Source organism: Bos indicus, chromosome 11 (assembly GCF_029378745.1).
Source record: "Bos indicus isolate NIAB-ARS_2022 breed Sahiwal x Tharparkar chromosome 11, NIAB-ARS_B.indTharparkar_mat_pri_1.0, whole genome shotgun sequence".
Classification (NCBI taxonomy): Eukaryota; Metazoa; Chordata; class Mammalia; order Artiodactyla; family Bovidae; genus Bos; species Bos indicus.
Window position 1 is genome coordinate 96,976,101 of NC_091770.1, and position 24,027 is coordinate 97,000,127.

At 53.7% G+C, this 24,027-nt stretch overlaps 1 protein-coding gene across 10 annotated transcripts in view; it reads left to right on the forward strand.

Moving 5' to 3' along the window:
• The window catches only part of MVB12B (multivesicular body subunit 12B), a 202,119-nt gene that overhangs the window by 173,484 nt on the left and 4,608 nt on the right, over nucleotides 1-24,027 (forward strand). For 3 of the 10 annotated variants that reach the window (XM_070799252.1, XM_070799253.1, XM_070799248.1), the window contains one exon: nucleotides 18,131-21,431. The exons of 1 other annotated variant lie outside the window; for it this stretch is intronic. In XM_070799252.1, the coding sequence (XP_070655353.1) occupies nucleotides 18,131-18,217 (87 nt within the window). In that variant the 3' untranslated portion in view covers nucleotides 18,218-21,431. Of the gene's footprint in view, nucleotides 1-5,031; nucleotides 5,733-8,009; nucleotides 10,187-18,130; nucleotides 21,432-24,027 lie in introns of those variants that run through there. 6 more of the 10 variants (XM_070799247.1, XM_070799246.1, XM_070799255.1 and 3 more) reach the window with 6 other exon arrangements.

The window sequence follows — 24,027 nt, forward strand, 5'->3', positions numbered from 1 at the left end:
AGCAGAAGCGTGGGCCCCGGGTGGTCCTGGCTGTAGAGGAAGTGGGAGTGCTCGCCCCGAAGCAGCCCGTCCAGGAGTGGCGTTGGCCTGCTTGCTCCCCTGCCGGCTTTACCGTCCCCCACCCTGCCCTGCCTGGGGGATGCTCTGTCGCCATCATTTGGCCTCAGGGACAAGTCACCCCCAAACCAGCCTCATCACTCTGTCTGTCTTGAGCTTGGTGATTTGGGACCAGAGAGGACACCTGTCCCCAGGTGCCCCCGCCCCCCCAGAGCAGGGACCCACCGGACCCCAGCCTGCCACTTCCAGGAGTAACAAGTGCAGGGAGACTGGGTGTCGCCCCTCCCCCCCCAGCAGTGGGTGGCAGTGCTCCTCCAGCTCCCCCACCGTGGAATCTGACCACCTCAAGGAGAGGGTGCCACCTGGCCCTGCCAGCAGGGAGGTGGCACAAGGCTCGCTGGCAGTGTGGACCAGAGCCATCCGCCGCTGTGTAGACACCGATGTCTGTGGACTGTGCGGACCGCGGAGGAAACATGGCATAGTGGAGGGACACAGTTCTTGAGTCCAGCCCCCCTCCCCCAGATAGCACGCCAAATCCGCCACCTATGCTGACCCTGGAGCAGGTACCCTGGCCTCCCCATCCTCAGGGTGGCATGCAGGCCCGGGGTCCCACCATGGCCGTAGCGCCCACAGGAGGCCCCCTGCAGGCGTGGTGACACCAGGCTGCGTTTCACGAGTGGCCCCCAAGGAAGGTCACGATTATAAAGTCAGTGGCCGTGCCACCCGCCACGTGTGGGGGGAATTCTTTAGGTGCTCGCAGGTGGTGTGGGCTGTTGAAGTAAACGAAGCCGAGGTGAGTAAACCAGTCCTCGCTTGGAAGGCTGTCACTCTCCAGGCTCCAGCAGCCGCATCCCATGCCATCCACGTCTACCCTCGGCTCGGGGCCGGGGCTTTGCCACGTAAATTACCCCTTAAGTCAGGAGAGCATGTTTTTGCTCACCCCCTCCGGGCCACGGGAGGTGACCAGGGAGCAGCCAGCAGCAGCTGTTGGGCGGGCAGGGGGTGGGGGGTTTGCAGTGGTCCCTTCTGGCCCTGACCTGGCCCCCGTGCCCCAGGCAGCAGTCATTGGGCTCTGCAGGAGGGCGGCAGGGGTCCCCAGAGGGCTGCATCCAGTGTGAAGCCCTTATCGTCCTCCCTGTTGCCCAGACAAAAGGTTCTCTCCGTTCAAGAGTCGGGAAAAGTGTAATTTCGCAGCCGACCCGGTGATGAAGCGTCTTCTCTCAGCGCCAGGAGATGGGCATATAAATATTCTCTGTCTCTGCCGCTCTTTATTTCCCTTGTAAGCAGGCGCCCCATCCCTCCCTCTGATGGATGCCCCTCGCAGCCAGCCCGGGAGCTCCCCAGCTCCTCAGTTCGGCAGCGATTCTCCTGTCTCCTTGCCTCTCCCGTAGCCTGTTCATCCTACCCCCACCCCCAGCCCCACCTCCCTCACCCACGGCCCTGTCCCTTGTCTCCAGAGCAGTGGCCCAGAGACAGTGGCCTCGACCATAGATTCCATGCCAAGTGCACAACACCGCAAGCCTCTATAAATAGGAGCCAAGGGTTCCTATGCCTGAAAGGGCAACCCGAGAGCCTCCCAGCCCCATACACAAAGACTTTCCCCACCATGGCTGCCGCCCTCCCCTGGAAAAGACCACAGCGTTCAACCCCCTTCAGTGGTCACCCCACTCAGAAACGTGGCGAGGAGCGTCATCATTAGCCCAGCACACTCCCTGGTGGAGCAGACGGCCTCCATTTTCACTCGACTTTAAGGCTAAAAGACAAGGGAGAGTCTAATTAGTAAAGGGACGATCTGATATTAATCACTCCCTTAAAATTGACAAGGGAGGCAGTCCATTTAACCACTTAATGGCTACAGGTTTTTATGGGCTGCTGTTTGCAGATGTATTTAATGATGAAGTTATAAATCCAAAGGAGCTTACAATTTTAATTTTATACCTGAATATTTCCCTTGTTCTCATGTTTGTGGTCGGTCCTCCAGAGTGTAGTCACGTGGAATGTTCCTTAAATGAACATATTTGCTAACTGGCGTGATTTCAGTTTTTAAAACATTGGTTCCAGCAATTAGGCATTTTTTTTTTCAGTTCCCAAATGACTAGAGAAATTCGTCTTGATTATAATTGCTCTTAGCCACGCATATCTAATTTGTGTCTTTTTAAGTGTTAATTAGTAAACAGTTTGAGCTGACATCTTTATGTGTTTGTGTGTTGAAAAATGGGGCTTATTGCTTATTTAGCTTGGGGCTGATTCCACTCACATTTACGTCACGACATAGAGGTGAAATTAATGGAAATACAGTTGGCCTCACGAGGTAAAAAGAATTTTTGGAACCAACTTGTGGACGCCCACTTTGCATGGACTTCTGCAAGCGCTTCCGATATATGAGATTAGAGTGGATTTGGGAGCTGCATGTGCGGAGAGAAAGTGAGGCAGAAGATTTTTGTATCAGTAATGAAATGGCAGAGTCCCAATTTTATAAAAGCAAAATGTTCATATCCCAGTGCAATTGTTCATTCTTCCTACTTCTGGAAAGCTTTCATTGTGCATATTAATGTTAGAAGAATTTTGCAGAGGGCGATGTCACAAAATGCGTGATCACTTTGCACCATCTAGTGGTCAGGTCTCAAACTGCAACAGGAAATAAGGTGTCCTTTATCCGTGAGATTCAACGTTTTCATCCCCCAGCATCTTTTTTATCTTTTGTTTTCAGTCAGGAAGCTGATATGTTTGGGGAAAGAAATTCACCTACTTCATTTATTAAATGAAAGTTAGTTAATTAGATAGAAGTTAACCTTTCTTATCTATTGTTCTGCTCCCCCTTTGTTTATATTGTTTTCAAAGACCCAGTTGTTCAGTCATGCCACTGAATTCTTTTTTTTTTTTTTTTAACTTTACAATATTGTATTGGTTTTGCCATATATCAACATGAATCCGCCACAGGTATACACTGAATTCTTACAGAGATATCACACTAAGCTGAGATCATTTCAGCCAAAAACAAAGGAACCTAATGAACTAGTTTAATGGATAGCCATCCCAAAGACATAAAAGAAGGGTTGTTGTCGCTCAGTCGCTAGCTCGAGTCCAGCTCTTTGCCACCCAATGGACCGCAGCAGAGCCTGGCCTCCCTGTCCCTCATCATTCCCTAGAGCTTGCCCAAGTTCACGTCCTTCAGTGATGCCATCCAGCCATCTCATTTGCTGCCACCCTCTTCTCCTTTTGCCTTCAGTCTTTCCCAGCATCAGGGTCTTTTCCAATTTGAAATGTGGGAAGTAGCTTGGGGACCTGCCTCTCATGGACCCTTCAGGAGTCTGACCACAGCTCGGGAACCACTGTTTGAGGCCACAGACAAGACTAGTTCTCTCCCCATAAAGTGTGGCAGCCATCGTGGGCAGTTTATCATCTTCAGGATCTACCCTGCCAATCAGAATCAATTTTTAACATTTAGTGTTTTCTTTCCAAGTGCAAAGGTCATACATGTTTTTTAAAGAGAGCCCCCCATGGTCCACTCCTGGGAGAGACGCCCGCATCCAGCAAGCATCACAGATGTCAGTACCGCACATACCGCTCCTGGGTCTTGCTTTCACACCGACTAGTATATCTTGCACAACCTTCCATGTCATCGCACACAGATCTGCCCCATTCTTTTTAATGACTACATGTGGTTCCCTTTTATGATTGTGTCATAATTTATGTAAGCAATCCACTATTGATTGACTCTTGAGTTGTTTCCAATCGTTCACTATTTCACTGCTGCAGTATGTTTCCTTGTACACGTCTTTGCTCTCCTGGGTCTTTCTTTAGAAGAATGCATGGTGTTACCATTTTGCTTTCCAAAAAGAGAGTGACCCCCCTGCGCCCCCTGTCCTGTGGTGTGTGAGGGGTACCTGTTTCCCACACCCTCACTATAAGCATCACAGGTACGTAAAGGTGGACATCTTTTCATATATTTATCAGCCATTTGTATACTTCTCTTGTGAATCTATTCTGTGTGTGCCCTTTGCCCAGTTTTTTCTATTGGCTTTTTTAGTTTTTTCATTCATTTGTGAGTTTTTTATGTTCTTTGTAACAGCCTGCTTTCTGTCCTATGTTCAAACACACACACACACACACACTTTAACCAGTGGCTTTTCACCTTGTTAAAGATGTGTTTTGCTATATAATAGTTTTTAATTTTTCATGGGCAATCATGACTTTAATGTTTCGTTTTTGGTTTCATGTCATACTTAAGATTATAAAAAATACTCCTATTTTCTCATACCCTTTTGTGTTTTAATATCTTACAGTATTAAACAGTTTTCAACTATTTGATCCATCTGAAGTTTATTAGAAGGTAAAAACTAGAACCAGCTTCGTTTTATCCTAAACCGTTAACCAGTTTTCTTACCATTGTTGACTTCCTTCGGTAGTTTTAAGTGTTACTCTTATCGTCTAGTTCCATCTGTAAGTGGACCAGTGGATGTTTTTCTTGACATTCATCTCTGTTCTTTTTGTATGATTACCACACTGCCTTGACTCTGATAGCTTTATAATAAGCTTTAATATACGATAAGCTTAGTTCTTCCTTCTCCCCCCAGCCCAGACTTTTCTAATTATAGTCCCTTGATTATTCTAACAGTGGAACTTTAGACTCTTTTCAGGGGGAGAAACTCCACCCTAGATGTTTATTGTTGACTGCACCGAGCATGTAGGTTAATAGATGTTTGGTGAAGAGTCTCCACCTGGGGCTTTGTGTCTGTCGCTCAGCAGGGTAGAAGGGTGTTCTTTGCAGAGAGTCTGCACACTTCTTTGTAGGTTATTGCTAAGTGTTTGATGTTTTTGTGGTTCTCATGAGTAGGGTCTTTTTTTCCATTATATTTCCTGTCATTTTTTTTGTATCAAAGAGCCGTTGACATTTGTATTTTATTTTAGGGGCTGGCTCTCTCGCTGACTTCTACTTCTGATGGTTTTCAGTTGCTTTTCTTTGGTAAGCAGGCCGGCGTTAATGTTGTCTGCAAACGCTGACACCGCCCCCTTCCTGAACCTTCAGCCAGCATTGCGGCCGGAACGATCAGGTCACTGGGCCTCCTTGTCTGAACGGAAATTTCTAGTTTCAATACTCACCCACAATGCTGCATTTTGGCTTGCTATATATAGGCATCATTTTTTTAATCATGTTAAAGAATTAGCCATCTATTTCTATTTTCCTAAGTGTTTTTATCAGGAATGGATAGTAGCTTTTGATAAATGTCTTTTAATCACCCATTGAGATGATCATATTTTTTTCTCTGCGGGCATATTAATATGGTAGATTATATTAATAGAGTTCCTAATTCTGAGAGTCTGAGTCCCCCTCCCCCCACCACCCTCTCTGGTTCTATCAGTAGCAGGGCCGCCAAGCGCCAGCCTCCGCCCAGGTCTCCAGGTTGCTGGCGCAGCAGCCCAGGGCGTTCATCATACAGATGAGGGAGCCAGGCTGAGCCCTTGGAAATGAACCTGAGGCAGAGCCGATGTTTGACAGACAGAATTATCTGCCCTGGATACCGTCGTGAGTTATACCTGGCTCAGAATACCTAGAATAGAGGTCAAGGTGAATTATTTGGTCTTTGGAAAGTTCATCCTAAAAGGATTTTTCTGTCCTTTTCTTGTGGTTTGGGGAACTCTCATCCCCCAAGTTTTAAAGTAATACCCCATACACCCCAGGGACTTCCCTGGCAGCCCAGTGATTAAGACTCTGTGCTTCCACTGCAGGGGGCGGGGGGTGGGGGCGGCGCGAGTTCAATCCGTGGTCAGGGAACTAAGATCCCACATGCTGCGCAACTTGGCCAAAAAAATAGTTAATAACCCCCCCCAAAAAAATAGTAACACCCCCCCAAACTGAACTCTTAGAAGGTTGCCTGACGTGTAGGTAAAAAATGAGCATAAAGATGACGAGTAAGGAGGGCATAGTCCTGTAGTGATCACACAGCTGCCTCTTCACTCAGAAATCAGTGTCAGAAAGCAGCGTCGTTCCAAACATTTTCCACAAATAACCTGGGAGAGGGAAAATACAAATACCCATCTTTTAGGTGACACTTAGATGAATTCTGAAATGCCGGTTCACTGAGGGGGCTAGCCCTGTGGCTGTTTGTTGACGCACACCAGTGTTGAGTTGGCCACAAAGGTATTGTCAGCCCCCAGCCTTGCCCAGAGCCCCACGCAGACGGCGCTGGTTGACACACAGGTTCCCGCCAGGCCCCCAGCCCCGCAGCACAGGAGGGGCCTGGAGAAGCAGAGCTCGTTAATACTCACACAGAGATCTAAGTCCCACCGTGGAATGCACGTTCCCCCGTTTCCTTTAAAATGCCTGGCCTTCTCCATCTGTATTTCGTTTTCCTACTTTTAAGCATGATGGGCACAAGAAATAGTTCTTGCTTACTCTGTCCCCATCAGTCCAAACAAAATGCAGTCATGGTGATAAAATGGCAGAACACTCTGGTTGGGTGATTTATAGGGAGTGGTGGGGACTGTGCAAATTGGAAAACCTGTGTGTTTCTAGAGGAGGCAGCCTCCATTCACCTGTGTGAAGCTCATGGTCATGGTGCGAGAGTCAAGCCATAGCCCCCTAATTTTTTATATAAAACCTGGAAAATGTTGGCATTTTATGCCAAGTCTCTCAACTTTTCCACGTTTATGACTATTTTAAACCCAGGAGGGAGGTGTGGAAGCTTCCTGCACAGACCTGTCCCCAGGCATGGCTTCTCAGATCCCACCCCCACCCCTGCTCCGTCCAAGCACCATGACTTGGTGCCTTTGGGAAGGCTACTCCCCCCGGGACATCTGTCCTCCTCTGGGGACGGTTAATTACTGGCCTCCAGCAGCATGAGCCTCCAGCTTGCACATGTCTGAGATACAAACACAGATCACATCTATACTTATACTGTCACCATTCATGGTGGGGGGTGGGGGGGGCAGTGGTGGCAATGTGGATGAACCCTGGGATCAGCACTTTACCTCCATGAGGTAAACACCCCAGGATAGGGGCCAGGACACCATCAGCCCAGAGGCCGTGGCAATGCAGAGGACCCAAGGCTGGACCGACACACTACTGCTTCCACAAAAGACTGAGAACCCAAATGACCTCCCCGTTGTCTGAGAACTGAGTCCCTAAGCTAGCTGTCTGCTCTGCATGGAGCTGCCCCTCACCCATCCACCCACTCACCTCTCACATCCTGTACCATCATCCATCCATCCATCATTCGTTCGTTCATCTCTTCTGGGCCACAGCATCTACCAGACTCTGGAGCTACAGAAATGGCTGAGCCCCCACCCCAACCTTGCACTTAAGTAGGAAATGGACAGTGATGTGGGGCCCTGGAGGCCAGTAATTAATCGTCCCCAGAGGAGGACAAATGTCCCGGGGGGAGTAGCCTTCCCAAAGGCACCAAGGCATGGTGCTTGGAGGGAGCGGGGGTGGGGGTAGGATCTGAGAAGCCATGCCTGGGGACAGGTCTGTGCAGGAAGCTTCCACACCTCCCTCCTGGGACTGGAGCTCTGCCCCAGGTGGGGACTTGGGAGGCACTTCGCCACTCTGTGCTCCATCAGATCCTAGCTGGAGATGCTCCTGAGCAAGGGTGCCCTGCCCTGAGTGGGGGGCTCTCCCAGCACTGAGCCCAGGGCGGCAGGCTGTGAAGGGTGCAAGTGGGTGCTGCCATCCCCTCCCAGGAAAGGGGCAGGAAAGGGAAGGGGGTGCTGACAGGCATTGACGAAGATGACCTGGGTGCCCCAGAGTCAGAAGACGCAGGGGCTGATTCTGCACATGGTCTCAGTCACCCTGCAGCCACGCCGGGCACGGTGCCCAGACAGGCGTGGTCCCTGCCCCTGGAGCAGGGGCATCTCAGAGGGGAGCTTTTCCAGCCCTTCATTTAGGGTGAGACCGAGCAGCGGGACTGGGTGCGGCTCAAGGTTTCTGACTCTGGGGTTGCTGCTTGCAGGTTAGCACTGGGGAACCCGAGGGGAATGCAGAAGAGGCTTCCCAGAAGGTTCACACCAACCCCGCTGTGGGCTTGTCATGGGACCCGCCTGCTTCCCGACCCGGTGGCCTCACTCAGGACAGTCACCCATCATCGGAAGAGCGGTGGCACCAGCTTCACTGGCAGAGACGATTCTGTCCCCAACCCTGACTAGGGACCCAGCAGCTCCTGCCCCTCCCGTCCCCTTACGAGTGGCCACACTAGTGACCAAGGGCTCGTGGGCTGTAATCCAGGAGCCCTGACCTCCAGGCCCAGCTGTGGACTCTCAGCAGCTGAGGGGTGAACAAGGCACCACCCCAGCTCTGGGGTATTCTAGGACCCCCTCCAGGTCTGGGGGGCGGCCTGTCTTGGCTGCCCCATGTCCCCTGAGCCCCAGTCTGCATGTGACAGCCTTTCCCTGGAGCCCTTTTAGAGCCCTTCTACGGGCTTCTCAGCCCGGGGCCTTCCCCTTTCACCCAGACTTTCGGGTGTCTCTCTGGAACCGTAATCCAAGTGGGAAAATGGGGAGACCCGGACTTGTCTCTGGGCCTCCCTGGCCCTTTCCACAGCTCGAAGGGGTGGACATGTATTCACATCAGCTGGACGGGCCCTCCCAGCACACAGAGGCCTGCTCCGTGGGCCGTGGGGGCCCTCAGGGCCCACTGCTCACAGGGGCACCTGCTCCTTCCCTCGCCTGGAGAGGGGGGCCAAGATCCAGCAGCCAGGCTTCAGGAAAGAGATGGGAGGACACGAGCCCTTGTGTAGGGAGAGGAAGCTTCCAGAGCTGGAATTCCCCGAGGGTCTGAACCAGGCATCGAGCATGGCAGGTATCGTGTCCTGGCCCCCGCGGCCGGGCAGGTGCCAGGACAGGCTCCAGGAGAGGCAGTCTGGGGACCGGTGGGGCCACTGCTCAGAACTCACCCACCACCGCGTGCCCCAGGCACCCTCACAACTGTGGCTCCAGCCCCAAACCAGACTTGGCATTGGCCGGCATCTTGCTCCTTCACCCCCCAGCCTGTCTTCACCTGGCCAGGCCCCTGAGGCCCAGCCTGGGCTCCTTCAGGCCTGCCCCTGCCGCCATCCTGCCAGGCCCTTCTGTAACCCCACCTGCCCCCCCATCTCAGAAGCCCACCCGTGTAAGTGGTGAGTACAGACCCCTGTCCTGAGTCCGGGTCTCTGCCCCAGGTGCCCTTGGGGCCTCGTCCAGCCCCCAGGGACCTTGGGAAGTCTGATCCTCCCCTGAACCTCAGCTCCCACGTCTCAAAATTCAGGTTCTAAAAACAGCCCCTCACTTCTGTTTCTCGTCGATGTGATGGTTACGAGACCCAGGGTGGGAAGCGGGGAGGGTACGTGCTTGCCTTACTCTGCTGTCCGTTTAATTTAGTAAAAGGTCTCAGGTAGTGGTTCTCCGCCTGCCTAACCATTGAAATCACTTTAGTGCTTTTTAAAAAAGCACCGATGCCTGCCCCGCCCGCCAGTTAAACCAGAACTACCCTCAACCCGCCCGCTGCCAGGCAGGGTCCAGGTTCAAACCCTTGACTCTCCGATGCAACCCTTGACTCTGACGGAGGACCGGGTTTTCACTTTCAAGGTGCTTTCACGCCAGTTGTCTCACGTCTCCGCGAGTGGATGCGGGCTTGCTCCCCCACCCCCACCCCCGTCCCTTTCTGCCTCGAGGCTGAGGCTAGGGTGCCTTTGGCTCCACGGTGTGGCCTCCCAAGGCCAGGACGTCGGCCTCACTGTGACAAAAGCTCTCGGAATCTGGGAATTGAGCGCCACGGCTTAAGAGTTGTCATGATGGCTCTTGTCCACCAGAGGGCGCTGTGGCTGGGGGCGCTGCTCCGCGGGGGTCTCAGCTCTGTGAACCAAAATGCTTTTTAATTGAAAAATTTTTTTAATTCAAAAAGGATTTGCTGTTTGTGCGCGAGTGCAGGTCCTCCTTATGCAGGAGACTTAATGTCTTGAGTAAACAGATCCGGGCCCAAATCCACCTTCAAAGGTACTCACTGTTTGCCCAAGGGAGCGAAAGGGCTTCCAGAAGCGGCCTAGTCTCTTGGGCAAACACTCGGGGCCAGCCCGTCCCGGGCAGGGGACAGCGTCTGTGGGAAGGGTTATCCGCGGCCTAAGGGGGATTATGGCGGGGGGACATATGTTGAAATTTCATTTGGGGAGTTAAGAGAAAACAAGAGTGGGGGGAGCAGTGCTTTTCTCCAGCCAAGATGACCTAAAAAGGGAAAAATCTCAAGGGTAGGAGCGGGGCGGCAGTGGGGGTGGGGTGCAGGCTGTGCAGTGGGTCCCTGGCCCTCTTTGGGGGGGGGGGGGGCGGGGGAGGCGGTGGCATACTCGGCAGCATACTCGGCCCTGAGTCAGGAGAAGGCGGCTGTGTACCCCTGATTTCCCCCCCAACACATGCCCACACCCCCTCACCCCAGAGAGTGAAAGAAGCAAGAATTTAGTTTATCCTTGAAGGCTCTTCTACACCACCAGCCCGCCCCCCACCACCCAGGGACCCTGTCCGTTCCTGGCCACAAAGACGGCCTCCCAACCACCCCACAAGGCACTTCGACCCCGGCCCGCCTGCACCCCCTTGTCCCCACTGCCCCATGCCCTCAGAAAGTACCCTTTCTGGGCCTACCCCTGGCAGTATCCAGGTCTCTGGGCCTGGCCCCTGGGCCCCTGGCTGTGGACATCTGGGGGCCCGTGCCTCCGTCCCCTTTCACACACCCTCTGTGGCCAGCTGGCCCCCAGCAAACTCAGGCGGCTTCCCTGCCCTGGGCATTCCTGCCACCTGGGAGCCGGGCACAGCAGGCACTGGAGGGTAGAGGTGACCCAGCCCACAGCTGGTGGTGCCACTCCAGCGGCTGACACCGGGCTGGCTCCCTCACTTAAGTGCCTCACTTCGGCTGTGCCCCAAGCAAGGCCTCAGAGCAGCCCAAGTAGAGCCCCCCACCCCCGCAACCACCACCAGCCTCCTCCCCACACCCCCCCCCATTCCCTCCTCAGCGCCCCCTCAGCCCTAAAGTCTCTGGCTCTTCCTCTCTGCCCCTCCCGTCCATTCTCACATCCCACATGTGGTGGGGCCACAGAACCGACCTGCAGCATCAGGTCACCAGGGAGCTGGCTGACAAGGCGGAATCTCTGGCCCACTCCCCGGACCTACTAAGGCAGGACCTGTGTGTGTTACAGGCTGACCAGCCTGCTGCTTTCAGTCTGGGTGCCACCCTCTGTCCACCCTTGAGGAGAGACCACACTCTGCTGCCCATGTCGGCACCGCCCTGGAGCCTGTGCCCACCCAGCACTGCCCCTGCTGAGGTCACCACGTGTTTTTAGTGACCCCATCCCCCCCGCCCCAGCCTGTACAGCTCAGGCCAACTGCTGCCCCCTGATCCCGCCCCCGTCCTCCTACCTGGCCCTGGGTCCATCGCCAGGGCTGGGGTCCTGCCTTCCAGGCCCGTCCTCTTTGTCTTCTGATCCTGTGAGCTTTCCTACAAACATCCCTGCACTGTAACTCCAGATACCCTCTCCCCCAAGGGCTCGCACTTCCATCCCTTCATTCCTGGTTCATCCACGTCTCTGCAGCCAGGCAGGCGGCACCCCTGAGTACTCCTCAGGGACCACCCTTGGCCATTGGCAGAAATGCCTTCATGTTCTCTCCCCAAGGCTGCTATCTTTCTATTGCCCATTTGGGTTAAAAGCACCGGAGTTCCGGCGTCCATCCCCTGCCCCTCTTGTAGGGCTCCCTCCTGACCCCAGAGCCCAGCACAGGCGGATGCGGGTGGGTGAGTGGGTGATAGAGGCAGAGATTGTTTCCTGCCGTGATGCTCCTGAGCAGCCACCAGGTGGCGGTGTTGTCCCAAACTTTGCCCGAAGTCCTCCTGGTCTGAGGCTGCACTGCTCCTCCAGCCTCCTGGAGCTGGAGTGCCCGGACCATGGCTGGAGCCCGGGTCATTAGCAGGAAAGTGCGGCCACGTCGATGTCTTCTCTTACGTAGCCAACAAATGTACAGTGAGTGCTTGCATGGTGCCGGGGCAGGCGGGCCCTTAACCTGCCGCACCTCATCCCCCCCTCAAAGAGGGCCCCGGGAGTAGAGATTGTCACCTCCACCTTCTTTATTGAAGTATAAAAGGCATATTGGCTTCAGGTGTACAACATGTGTCGATAGTTGTATATACTGCAAAGCAATTATCATAATAAATATAGTTACCATCTTTTATCTTACATAGTAACAACTGTTTCCTTCTGATGAGAATTTTTAAAATTTAGCAACTACCAAAATACGAATTGCAGTATTGATATCCATATCCACGACGCTGCACAGTCTGTCTTCAGGACGTAATCACTCTGTAACTGGGCATCTGTGCCTTTCCACCGTCTTGCCCCGTTTCACCCGCCCCACCCGCCTCTGGCGTCTGCTCTGCCCAGTGAGCTTGGTCTTGCTGTATTCTGGGTTCCACATATAACTGAGATCACAAAGTGTTTGTCTTTCTGTGTCTGACTGACTTCATTCAGCACAACGCCCTCAAGATCCATCCATGTTGTTACAAATGACAAGATTTCCTTTTTTTATTCTTTAAATTTTTGTTCTGAGTATAGTTGGTTTACAGTGTTAATTTCAGGTGTGCAGCAAAGCAGTTCAGTTTTTTACACAGATACACACACACACACACATATACACACACCCTTTCTCAGAGTCTCTTCCCTTATAGGTTACTATAAAATATTGAGTATAGTTCTCTATGCTACACAGTAGGTCCTTGTTGGTCATCTGTTTTATATACAGCAGCGTATATTTGTTAATCCCCAACTCCTAATTTATCCCTACCTCCTGCTTCCCCTTTGGTAACCACATGTCTCTCTTCTGTGTCTGTGCGTCTATTTCTGTTCTGTATACTAAATTCATTTGTATCCCTTCTTTTAGATTCCACATATAAGTGATTTCCATGATGTTTGTTTTAGTCTGATTTACTTCATTTAGTATGATAATCTCTAGATCCATCCATGTTGCTGCAGATGGCATTATTTCTTTTTATAGTTGAGTAGCATTCCGTTGTGTATATATAGGCAAAATTACTGGAGTGGGTTGCCATTCCCTTCTCCAGGGGATCTTCCCAACCCAGGGATCGAACCCAGGTCTCCTGCATTTGTAGGCAGATTCTTTACCATCTGAGCCACCAGGTAAGCCCAGGTGGGGTGTATATATATACAGGTATGTGTATATATATACACATACATTTTCTTTATTCATTTCTCTGTTGATGGGCATTTAGGTTGCTTCCATGTCCTGGTTATTATAAAGAGTGCTGCAGTGAACATTGGGGTACATGTATTTTTTCCAGTGATTTTCTCTGGATATATAGCCAGGAGTGGGGTTGCAGGATCATATGGTAACTCTATTCTTAGTTTTTTTAAGGACGCTTCATACTGTTCTCCATAATGGCTGCACCAATTTACATTCCCACCAACGCTGTAGGAGAGTTCCTTTTCCTTCACACCGTCTCCAGCATTTATTATTTACAGACTTTTTGATGATGGTCATTCTGACCAGTGTGAGGTGATACCTCACTGTAATTTTGATCAGCATTTCTGTATTAGCAATGTCGAGCATCTTTCTATGTGCCTTTTGGCCATCTGTATGTCTTCTTTAGAGGAATGTCTGTTTAGATCTTCTGCTCATTTTTTGATTGGGCTGTTTGTCTTTTTATATTGAGCTGTATGAGCTGTTTGTATTAATATATTTTGGAGATTAATACCTTGTTGGTCGCATCATTTGCCAATATTTTCTCCAATTCAATAGGTTGTTTGTGGTTGTTTTGCTGTGCAAAAGCTTTTGACTTTAATTAGGTCCCATTTGTTTTTTTGTTTGTTGGTTGGTTGTTTTTATTTCCATTCCTCTAGGAGACAGATCCAAAAAGAGATTGGTATAATTTATGTCAAAGAGTGTTCTGCCTGTGTTTTCCTCTCGGAGTTTTATAGTATCTTGTGTTCACATTTAGGTCTTTAATCCACTTTGAGTTTATTTTTTGTGTATAATGTTAGAGAATGTTCTAGTTGTATTCGTTTACAGGTAGCTGTCCAGTTCTCCCAGCACCACTTATTGAAGAGACTGTCTTTTCTCTATTGTATGTTCTTTCTTCCTTTGTGGTTGATTGACCACAGTTGTGTGGGTTTGTTTCTGAGCTTCCTATCCTGTTCCATTGATCTGTATTTCTGTTTTTATGCCAGTACCATACTGTTTTAATTACTGTAGCTTTGTAGTGTAGCCTGAAGTCAAGGAGTCTGATTCCTCCAGCTTCATTTTTCTTTCTCAAGGTTGCTTTGGCTATTCAGAGTCTTTGTGTTTCCATACAAATTAAAAAATTTTTTGTTCTGGTGCTGTGAAAAATGCCATTGGCATTGAATCTGTAGACTTTCTTGGGTAATATAGTCCTTTGACAATACTGATTCTTCCAATCCAAGAATGTGGTATAACTTTCCATCTGTCTGTGTCATCTTCCATTTTTCATCAGCATCTTATAGTTTTTGGACTCCAGATCTTTTGTCTCCTTGAAGTGAAGTGAAGTCGCTCAGTCGTGTCCGACTCTTTGCGACCCCATGGACTGTAGCCTATCAGGCTCCTCCATCCATGGGATTTACCAGGCAAGAGTGCTGGAGTGGATTGCCATTTTGATGCAGTGGTAAATAGGATTTTCCTTAATTTCTCTTTCTGATATTTCATTTTTTAGTATATAGAAATGCAGCAGATTTCTGCATATGAATTTTGTACCCTGCAACTTTACTGAATTCATTGATGAGCTCTAGTAGTCTTTGTCAGTGTCTTTAGGATTTTTTATTAGTATGTATAGTAACATGTCATGAAAATGGTGACAGCTTTACTCTTTTTTTTTTCCAATTTGGATTCCCTTTCTTTTTATTCTCTGATTAATTACCATGCCTCGGACTTCCAAAACTATGTCGAATAAAAGTGGAAAGAGTGGACATTCCTGATCTTAGAGGAAATGCTTTCAGCTTTTCACCATTGAGTACGATGTTTTAATACCTGTGGGCTTGTCATATATGTCCTTTATTATATTGACAGTATTCCCTTTGTGCCCACTTTCTGGAAAATTTTTACCATAAATCAATATCAAATTTTATCAAAAGCTTTTTCTGCATCTATTTAGATGATCATATGGATTTTACTCTTCAGTTTGTTAATGTGATGTATCACAATGATTTACGGGTTTTTTTTAAATGGCATTACTTAAAAGATAGTTTTATTCCCTGAAATAAACCCACTTGATCATGGTATCAGTTCAGTTCAGTTCAGTCACTCAGTCGTGTCCAACTCTTTGTGACCCCATGGATCGCAGCACGCCAGGCCTCCCTGTCCATCACCATCTCCCGGAGTTCACTCAGACTCGCATCCATCGAGTCAGTGATGCCATCCAGCCATCTCATCCTCTGTCGTCCCCTTCTCCTCCTGCCCCCAATCCCTCCCAGCATCAGAGTCTTTTCCAATGAGTCAACTCTTCGCATGAGGTGGCCAAAGTACTGGAGTTTCAGCTTTAGCATCAGTCCCTCCAAAGAAATCCCAGGGCTGATCTCCTTCAGAATGGACTGGTTGGATCTCCTTGCAGTCCAAGGGACTCTCAAGAGTCTTCTCCAACACCACAGTTCAAAAGCATCAATTCTTTGGCGCTCAGCCTTCTTCACAGTCCAACTCGCACATCCATACATGACCACAGGAAAAACCATAGCATATGATCCTTTTAATGTATTGTTGGCTTCAGTTTAGTAGTATTTTGTTGAGGATTTTTGCATCAATGGTCATCAGTGATATTAGCCTGTAATTTTCTTTTTTGTGGTATCTTTGTCTGATTTAGGTATGAGGATGATGGTGGCTTCATAGAATGAGTTTGGGAGTGTTCCTTCTTCTGCAATGTTTTGGAATAGTTTGAGAAGGACAGGTGTCAACCCTTCCCTCAGTGTGTGATAGAATTCGCCTGTGAAGCCGTGTGATCCTGAACTTCTGTTTGTTGGGAGTTTTATAATCAGAGGTTCAGTTTCAGTGCTTGCAGTTGGTCTGTTCAGATTTTCTTCCTGACTCAGTCTTGGGAGACACACCTCTCTAAGAATCTGTCCTTTTCTTCCAGGCTGTCTGCTTTTATTGGCATAGAGTTGCCTGCAGTGACCCTCGTGGTCCTTTGTATTTCTGTGGCGTCCCCTTGTAACTTCTCCTTTTTCATTTCTGATTGTATTGATTTGGACCCTCTGCCTTTTTTATTCCTTGATGATTCTGGCTTGAGGTTTATCCATTTTGCTTTTCTGATTTTAGTTTCATGAAGATTGCATATTTTTTATGAATACCCTATGTACGCACCACATTTTCTTTATCCATTCATCCATCGATGGGCACAGGTCGCTTCTGTATCTTGACTGTTGTGAATGATGCTACAGGGAATACAGGGTTCCCTTTTCTCCACATCCTCACCCACACTTGTTATTTTTTAATAACAAGAAATTATTATTATAAAGGAGATGAGTTCACTGAGGTTCAGAGGTGCTGGGGTCACCCTGCAATGTCAAGTCCTTCCCTCCCCACCCCTTCTGTTTGTAGGGAGCACCGTCCTGTCACTGGCGTCCCCTGGCCCCTTTGGCTGCTCACACAGGACGGCCGGGGCCCGCCCAGACCTCGCCCCCACACCCAGCGCCAGCTGCCCCTCTGTCCTGGGCCAGTCTGTGGGCCATCGGCGGGTGGCCGAGGATGAAATGCTGGCTGCCTTGTTCTCCCCACCCTTTCCCCCGGGAGGAATAAACCCCTCCAGCATCCTCTGCTCCCCCCTCATTCCCAAGTGACCCCCAAAACCCCTCAGCTGTGCTCCCTCAGCTCAGCACAGCCCCTGGAAGGGCCTCGTGGCTGCAGGCAGCTCACTTTGGGGCTCGGGGACCATTTTGAGCCCACAGCTGCGGCACCTTACTGGGTGGGCACCCAGTGGTCACCCCCCCACACCCTTGCTGGGACGATTCCATGTCATCCTGGCAGGCTCCCCCAACTGGGTCCCTGAGAGGGCAGCTTCAGGCAGAGGCTGAGTTCAGCCAGGTGGTTCAACTCTGCTCTGCTTTATGTAGGGGAGCCCTTCCTTATGGCAATTTTAGTGCTGAAAAGTTTTTGAAAATATTATTTTAAACGTTTAATGACCACTGATCTAAGCAACTCATTCCTAAGACCCAGGGTCCCGCGTGGCTGCCGCCCCTGGTGTCCAGGCCCTTCTCACGGCCCACTCCCAGTCCCGCAGCCTGCGCCCCACTCTTCTTGCCTGGCACACCTGCCCCACATTTGGGTGTAGAAATCCCCCCTGGCCATCAGGGTGAACCACAGGTGTTCCCCCTCCTCTGAATTTCCACCAGACTCGGAGCCCACCATCTGTCATTTCCGTGACCCGGGTCAGGTGGGTAGGCTTGGGTCTCCAGCATGAGAACTGAACGCAGGTTCAGGCCGGCAGCTGGGCAGGCGAGCCCAGGTCCACTCCGCTGGTCCTACCCTGGCCCAGGCTCTCATAGCTTATTACAAACTGGCCCCAGGAGCCCAGGGAGGAAGGCGCTGGGGGCATGGGGTGCCCTGTCCCTGTGGCCCACGCCATCTGAGGCTTGTCTTCGGCTCAGAAAGCACTGAGCAGGCGGCCGGCCCCAGGGGCTCCCCAAGCCTGCAGCCACAGCCCGCCTGCCCGGCCAGGTCTGGGGTGGCGCCCAGGGCCATCCCTCCCCATCCAGGAGACTCCTCCCGCAGTGGGAGTAGGGAGACTGTCTGCCGGGAGGCGGGAGGGCGTGCAGCACACCGCCTGGCATGCAAGCTGCTGCTGCTGAGGGCTCATACCATCCGGGGAGTGGTGCGCAAGGGTCCAGTCATCACAGATGAGCGAGCCAGCCAGCCACCATGCAGCACCAGAGGCGTGCCCCCTTCCCTGTGCACACACGCACAGCCCACGCCTGCGGTACGTGTGCACGTGCCAAGGGCAGCCCTCCAGTGTCCTCGGGGCCTCCGCCCAGCTTGTCCACACCATGGGCTGGTTCTCTCCAGTGTCCCCTGCCCTGACTGAACTTCTCTCCCCCCTGACCTCCCGCAGTACGAGTACAGCTTCCGCACGGAGCAGAGTGCTGCGGCCAGGCTCCCGCCCAGCCCCACCCGATGCCAGCAGATCCCCCAGTCCTGAGGGGCCGCCCACCCGCCCGCGGGGAGACGACACAGCGCCCGGACTACTGAGCGCCCCCTCGCCCGGCCCCTCCCGCCGCCCATCCACACTGCCCTGCTCGGCGCTCCTGGGAGACTCTGGGCAGCTGAGCTGTTGCCTCCTCAGTCATCGGTCATCAGCTTCCCCAACGTGACACCCCCTGCCTCCCTGGGGATGCTCTTCCTTAACCTCCACTAACCTGTGTGTGCTGTAGTGACCAGCGGCTCCTCCCGTATCTGTGTGATGCCCAGTAGTCCTCTGACCAACCCTACCCACCACGGGAGCCATCTGAGGGCCCTGGACAGTTGTCTGGCCGCCCAGTGATGCCACCGGCTCCCTGCCCTCCTGACTCTGCCACCATGAAGCCATCGCCTCCTCCCAGAAGACCCTGAGGGGCTGGTGGCCTGGCACAGGGCACCCACCCACCACCCCCCCTAGCACTGATGGGTTGCCCCGTGGAACAGATCTCTCACGCCAGGGGCCTCGAGTGCCCGAGAACTTCATGGGGACCCTAAGGAAACACGGAGGGGCGGCCGGTGGTGCCCAAGTGGACCTGGGCCTAGCTCCCCTCTGACTCACCCCTCAGTTCACACACTGGACGCCCTGAGGACGGGGGCCGGCCATCCCACAGCCACCGGCCCAGAGAGGACTTGCCTGAGGCCGAGGCAGCCGAGGGGCTGGGTGCTTGCGTGGACATGAACTTTGCCGCCAGGTCCCCATGCCCAGCCTCCTCACCATCATCCCCACAAAGGGCTCATCTCTGCAGTGCTCACGTGCCAACAACAGCTCCAACTGCCTGTCCCCACGCCCCGACCATCATCACGTGGGTAAAGAGGCTCTGTGAGCCGGTGCCCAAGGACGTGGACACACAGTCACCAGACTGAAGCCAGAACTGACCCTTCTGCCACTAGTGCCAGTGACCACACCATCGTTCCCCAAGGTGCTGGCCACCCAGCCCAGCTCCCCACACGGGCACCATGGGAACGGGGCCGCTGTCCTCCCTGGAGGCCCGGTCCTCATCCGGTGTCTGCTTTGTTTGGCCATGGGACTGTCCTAAACTCCCGGAACCTGGTATCTCACACCTTGGAGGTGGGGGGCAGGGGTCAGCAGATAGTTGGAGCATTGGACGTGAGCTTTGACACGTGTCTGGCGTAAGCAAGCAGCCCGGGAGAGGCCCTGCCCAGCTAGGAACAGAGCCCCTGCTCCCTGCAGTTCCTCGAATGACACCGGGGTGGCTGGGGTGCAGTCAAGAGGAGCAGCCTCTGGCTGAGACACAGGGCCAGGGCAAGACATACCTCAGTCAGCCGGCCTCAGCTCCGCCATCTCCAGACCCTCCGCCTCCCCCCGCGGCTGCCCCTGATCTTTCCCTTCCGATACCTCCTGATTCCTGTGTGTCGCCGCTCCCCACTGTCCCCAAGACCTGAGGACATCCCTGGCAGGGCCGGCCTCCCCTGGGACCCGCCAGGGCCCAGGAGGCACAGGTGGAAATTCCTCGGGCAGACCTTTGGGATGGGTGCTCGCCCAGGGCTGAGCCGATGACCTGGCCTCAGACATACGCACTGAAATGAGCTGGTTGTTCCTGGATCGGGGTGGGGAGCCCTGAAGGGCCCAGAGAGCCTGCGTCTGCTGCTGCTGCCAGGATGGCGGAGCTCGTCCAAAAGCAACAGCGGGGTGGCCCCTCTGCTCACCTCTGTCCGGCCGTGTCGGCTCCGTCCCTCAGTCTCTCCTCACACCCCGGCCGTGGGGTCGTCCCGCCAGGTAACAGCCGCGGCCTTTCCGCGGCCTTCCTCCACTGAGAAGCAAGCATTTCGGCTCCGTGGGCCCGAGGAGGTCCAGAGACAGTCACGTGAGATTTCCTGTCAGGGAGCAAGAGGGCCATGAGGGTGGCTGTTGGGGAAAGGGTCTCCCCTCCACCCCCCAACCAGGCCGGTAGAGGCAGGGTCCAGGGCCTCCAGGAGAGGGCCAGGCCTCCCCTAGCAGGCAGCCTCAGCGCGGGGTCTAGCGAGTGACTGTGGACGGCGCCGTGATGGCAGCTGGAGAGAATGGAGCAGCGACGGTGTTGGAGAAGCCGGCGTCCCCGGTGGGTCTTAGGCAGCTCCTGACCTCTGTCTCTTTCCTTCTGAGGGGGGCTGCTCACCCGCGTGGAGGTGAAGCTCGCTCACTGGGGACCAAGCCCCCTCTTCCCCCTTCCTTTCTGGGACGGTGCTTTTCTCCGCAAACCCTCTGGCCACGAGGGGCGGGGAGGCAGGGCTTCTCTCAGAAACACGAAGGGCAGTGACCTCCACCCTTCCCAGAAGGACTCCCCAGAGCACAGCGTCCCCCGCTGCCTCCTCCTCGTCCCCTGAAAATTCTAAGCCTGTCAGCACAGGCCTTGGAAATGGCACAATGGCACTAAGGAGCAAGCAGCCGGCCCAGGTTCACTTGCAAATTTATAACAAGGTTTTCCCCCACCCCCGAGTCCAGGAACTGACTCTGGCCACGACCTCCTCTCAGAGGGATGGTCAGGACGGCGGGGGACGGGAGGCGAGGGCCAACACGTCCGAAGCACCTACTCCTTGCCGGGCACACGGCCGGCACTTGAAGCACATTTTCTTCTGTCACTCCCACCCACCCCACCCCGCCAAAAAAAACACCACCAATACCCAGAAGCGGATGCTGGTTCCAGATGAAGATGCTGAGACGCGTCCACAGGCACAAAGCCGGCGCGGCAGAAGCGGCCCAGGCCCCGCTCTGTCCCGTCTCGAGCACCTGCCTCCCGTGCAGTAACGGGCCTGCGGGCGTGATGGTGTCTCACCGAGCACGGGGCGAGGGCCGGGTCCAGTCCCCAGGGCTGCGGGCTGCCCCTCACCGTGCACACGGATCCCAGCCCGCAGCTCCCTGGAGCCGGCCGGCGAGCCTGAAGGTGAGCCTGAAAGCCAAGCTCACCTCCCGGGGCCTGGAGCGGCCGGCGCCCACTCTCACCGCAGCTGCCCGCCCCCCAAGGGCGGCTGGCCGTCCTCACCTGTTGGACCCTGCCAGCCCGGCCTGTCACCACCAGGAACCGGGCCCCGGGCGGGCGGCTGGCTGCGCTAGGTTAGGAACAGCGTTGTACTGCGTGTATTTATTTGAGGTGACTCTAGTACTTGGCAAAGGGAAGTTTCACTGTGTGATTGTCTTCTTAATATAATTTGTTAAATAAACGTTTGTTTTAACCTTTTCCTGACTCGCTGCTGTCTCTGAGGCATGGAGACCGGGGTCCCTCCAGCTCATTCTGGATGCAGGCCGGGCCGGCACCATCCTGGCCTTCCAGCCTTCTAGAAAGAGCTGGTGGGTTTTCTTGCCCTGTTTGGATGACCTGGTGACAAGCCAGAAGGATCCAGGAGGAGCGGCAGCCCTCAGGAATGCTCCTGGAGGGAGAAAAATGCCAGTTTCCATAAAAGCATGTGAAGTGCACGTGTATTAATGGGTCTCCAGCAAGGAATGCAGAGGGCGCTTTCATCTCCAGCTCGCCCCGAGCCTTGTCTGTGCCGGGGCGGGGCCGTCTGGCTGCTGGAGCGGGGGTCATACAACCACACGGCTTCAGCACCACTGGTTTTGTCCCATCCCCTCGCTCAGCTGCTGGCAAGACGCTGCCCCAGATGCCCGGGAGGGGCTGCCAGCCCCAGATATGCACAGGCTCCTTGTGGGACACGACTGGTCAGGTTACACCATCAGAGCTCTTTGCCTCCTTTATAAAGTGACCTTAGTGGCTCAGAATCTGCCTGCGATGCAGCTCGATCCCTGGGGTCGGGAAAGATCCCCTGAGAAGGGAATGGCAACCCACTCCAGTGTTCTTGCCTAGGAAATCCCATAGAGGAGTCTGATGGGCTACAGTTCATGGTGTCGCAAAGAGTCAGACACGACTGAGCAGCTAACACTTTCACTTGTCCATTTTGGAGCCAGACACCTGGGTCTCAGCCATCTCCACCTCCAGGCCTATTAACACCAGGCTTGGGTGACCCATAGCTGTCATCTCACTAGAACCATGAAAATCCCCCAAAAGGTAACGGTACCTCCAGCCTAGGCCCCCATGCCCAGCACCCCTCAGGTCTTTTTTCCACGGTGGGAGAAGGAGAACAGCCCAGAGAATTCTGTGAGAAAGCCACGAACGCCGCTCAGCATGGAGTTCAGAGAGCTGACCTCACGTTCTGGTGCTGCTGCTTCCTGAGCACGTAGCTTGGAGCACCCCACGCCTGTCTAAAGGGGCCATGCCTCCCTCGGCGGCCTCCCCTGGGAGGACGGAATGAGGACACTCAGGGCAGTCAGCTTGGAGACCAAGTGACCTGCCAGCTATCTTTGGGGCCTGGTTCTGTGTTGCCGCCCACCGGATGTGCCGGGTCCCTCCCGGGGCTGCATCACCCAGGAAGGTCAAGTGGTGGCCTTTGACACCCAGGACACAGAACCTGTTTCCAGAGGGGCCTCCAGCACTGCTCTGGAGAGCCCCGGGAGAAGCCTCTAGGCAGCAAGAAACTGAAGTCCACACACAACAGCCTGGACCAAGGAGGGCTTTGTGGCCAGACCTGGAGACACTCGGAGCCCAAAGCAGGACGCAGCCGAGCCTGTGAGGGGCCAGAGCCAGGTGGCAGCTCTTTGCCCTCTGTCTGGACACCTGCTTGTTTCTTGTCCTCTCACACCCCAGCCCTCCCCCTCACCTGCTCTGTGCACCAGCACACTTGGCACATGCATGCTCACATGACCCTCCATGTTTCCACATTCTCAGTTCAGCAGACCCAGAGACAAGAGTCCCAGGACAGACTGTGATTGGCTGCCTGGGTCAGGTGACCCCTTCTGCTCCTGGCTGCTCTGGCCCTGGTGGGAGGGGGGCTGTGCGACCTCAAAGCGCCTGGAACAGGTGTAGGTTTAGACCCTTGAGAAGCATCTGCTACAGAGAAGGGAAGAGTAGGCAGAGGGGTGGGACACCTCCCCGGGTGATGGTGGAGCCCTCCACCACTCGGACAAGGAGGGAGGCCAGTGAAGGGGGTGGAGCACCGTTCATCCATCCACACATCCGCCCAGCTGTCCAAGCCGTGTTATATATCCACGTGCAGGCCCCAAGCCGGGCACTGCGGGCTTAGCAGTGACTGGCACCATAGACCTCCCTGTCTTGTGGTGCTGATGGTCTAGCCCATCCCACTGCACGCACGCCCCCACACACACACATCCCAGCCATGTCTGTCCTACTCCCCGCACTAACTGGCTTGTTGCTAAAACCCAGGATGCTCCCTGAGCCCAACTTCACCTCTTCCCGCTGCTCCCCACTCCTGGCAGCTGGGAGCCAGTGGGTCTTTATGCTTAGGTCTGTCATGGCCAGTCTGCTTGAGCTCCAGCCGCACGGCCCCAGCAACAGTCTCCACGTGGACATTTCACCTTGATCTCAGCACATCCCGAGCCGAGTGTGCCACCTGCCCCCAGGCCCCACACTGCCTGCCTTCTGCTAACGTCCCCATCTCTGGAGCAGCCCTACCATCTCTCACCAGAGCCACCCACGCCCCCACCTGGAGCTGCCTGTGATCACCCCATTTCCAGCTGGGCAGTTCTCGCATCTAAACTTGCTTTCAAACTCAGCCCCTATTTTTCTTGCTGCTCCTTTTTAAGTTCCAGCCTCAACACCTTTGGCCTGGATGACAACATCGACCCCTTAACTATTCCCCCCACTGCCTCCCCTGTCTTGCCATCTCTTCCATTGTCCTCACGGCCAAGATCCAATAGTACTCCCCCACTTCCTGTGCTTCACCCCTCACCCTGAGAATGAAATCTGAGCCCCCAGGTCTCCA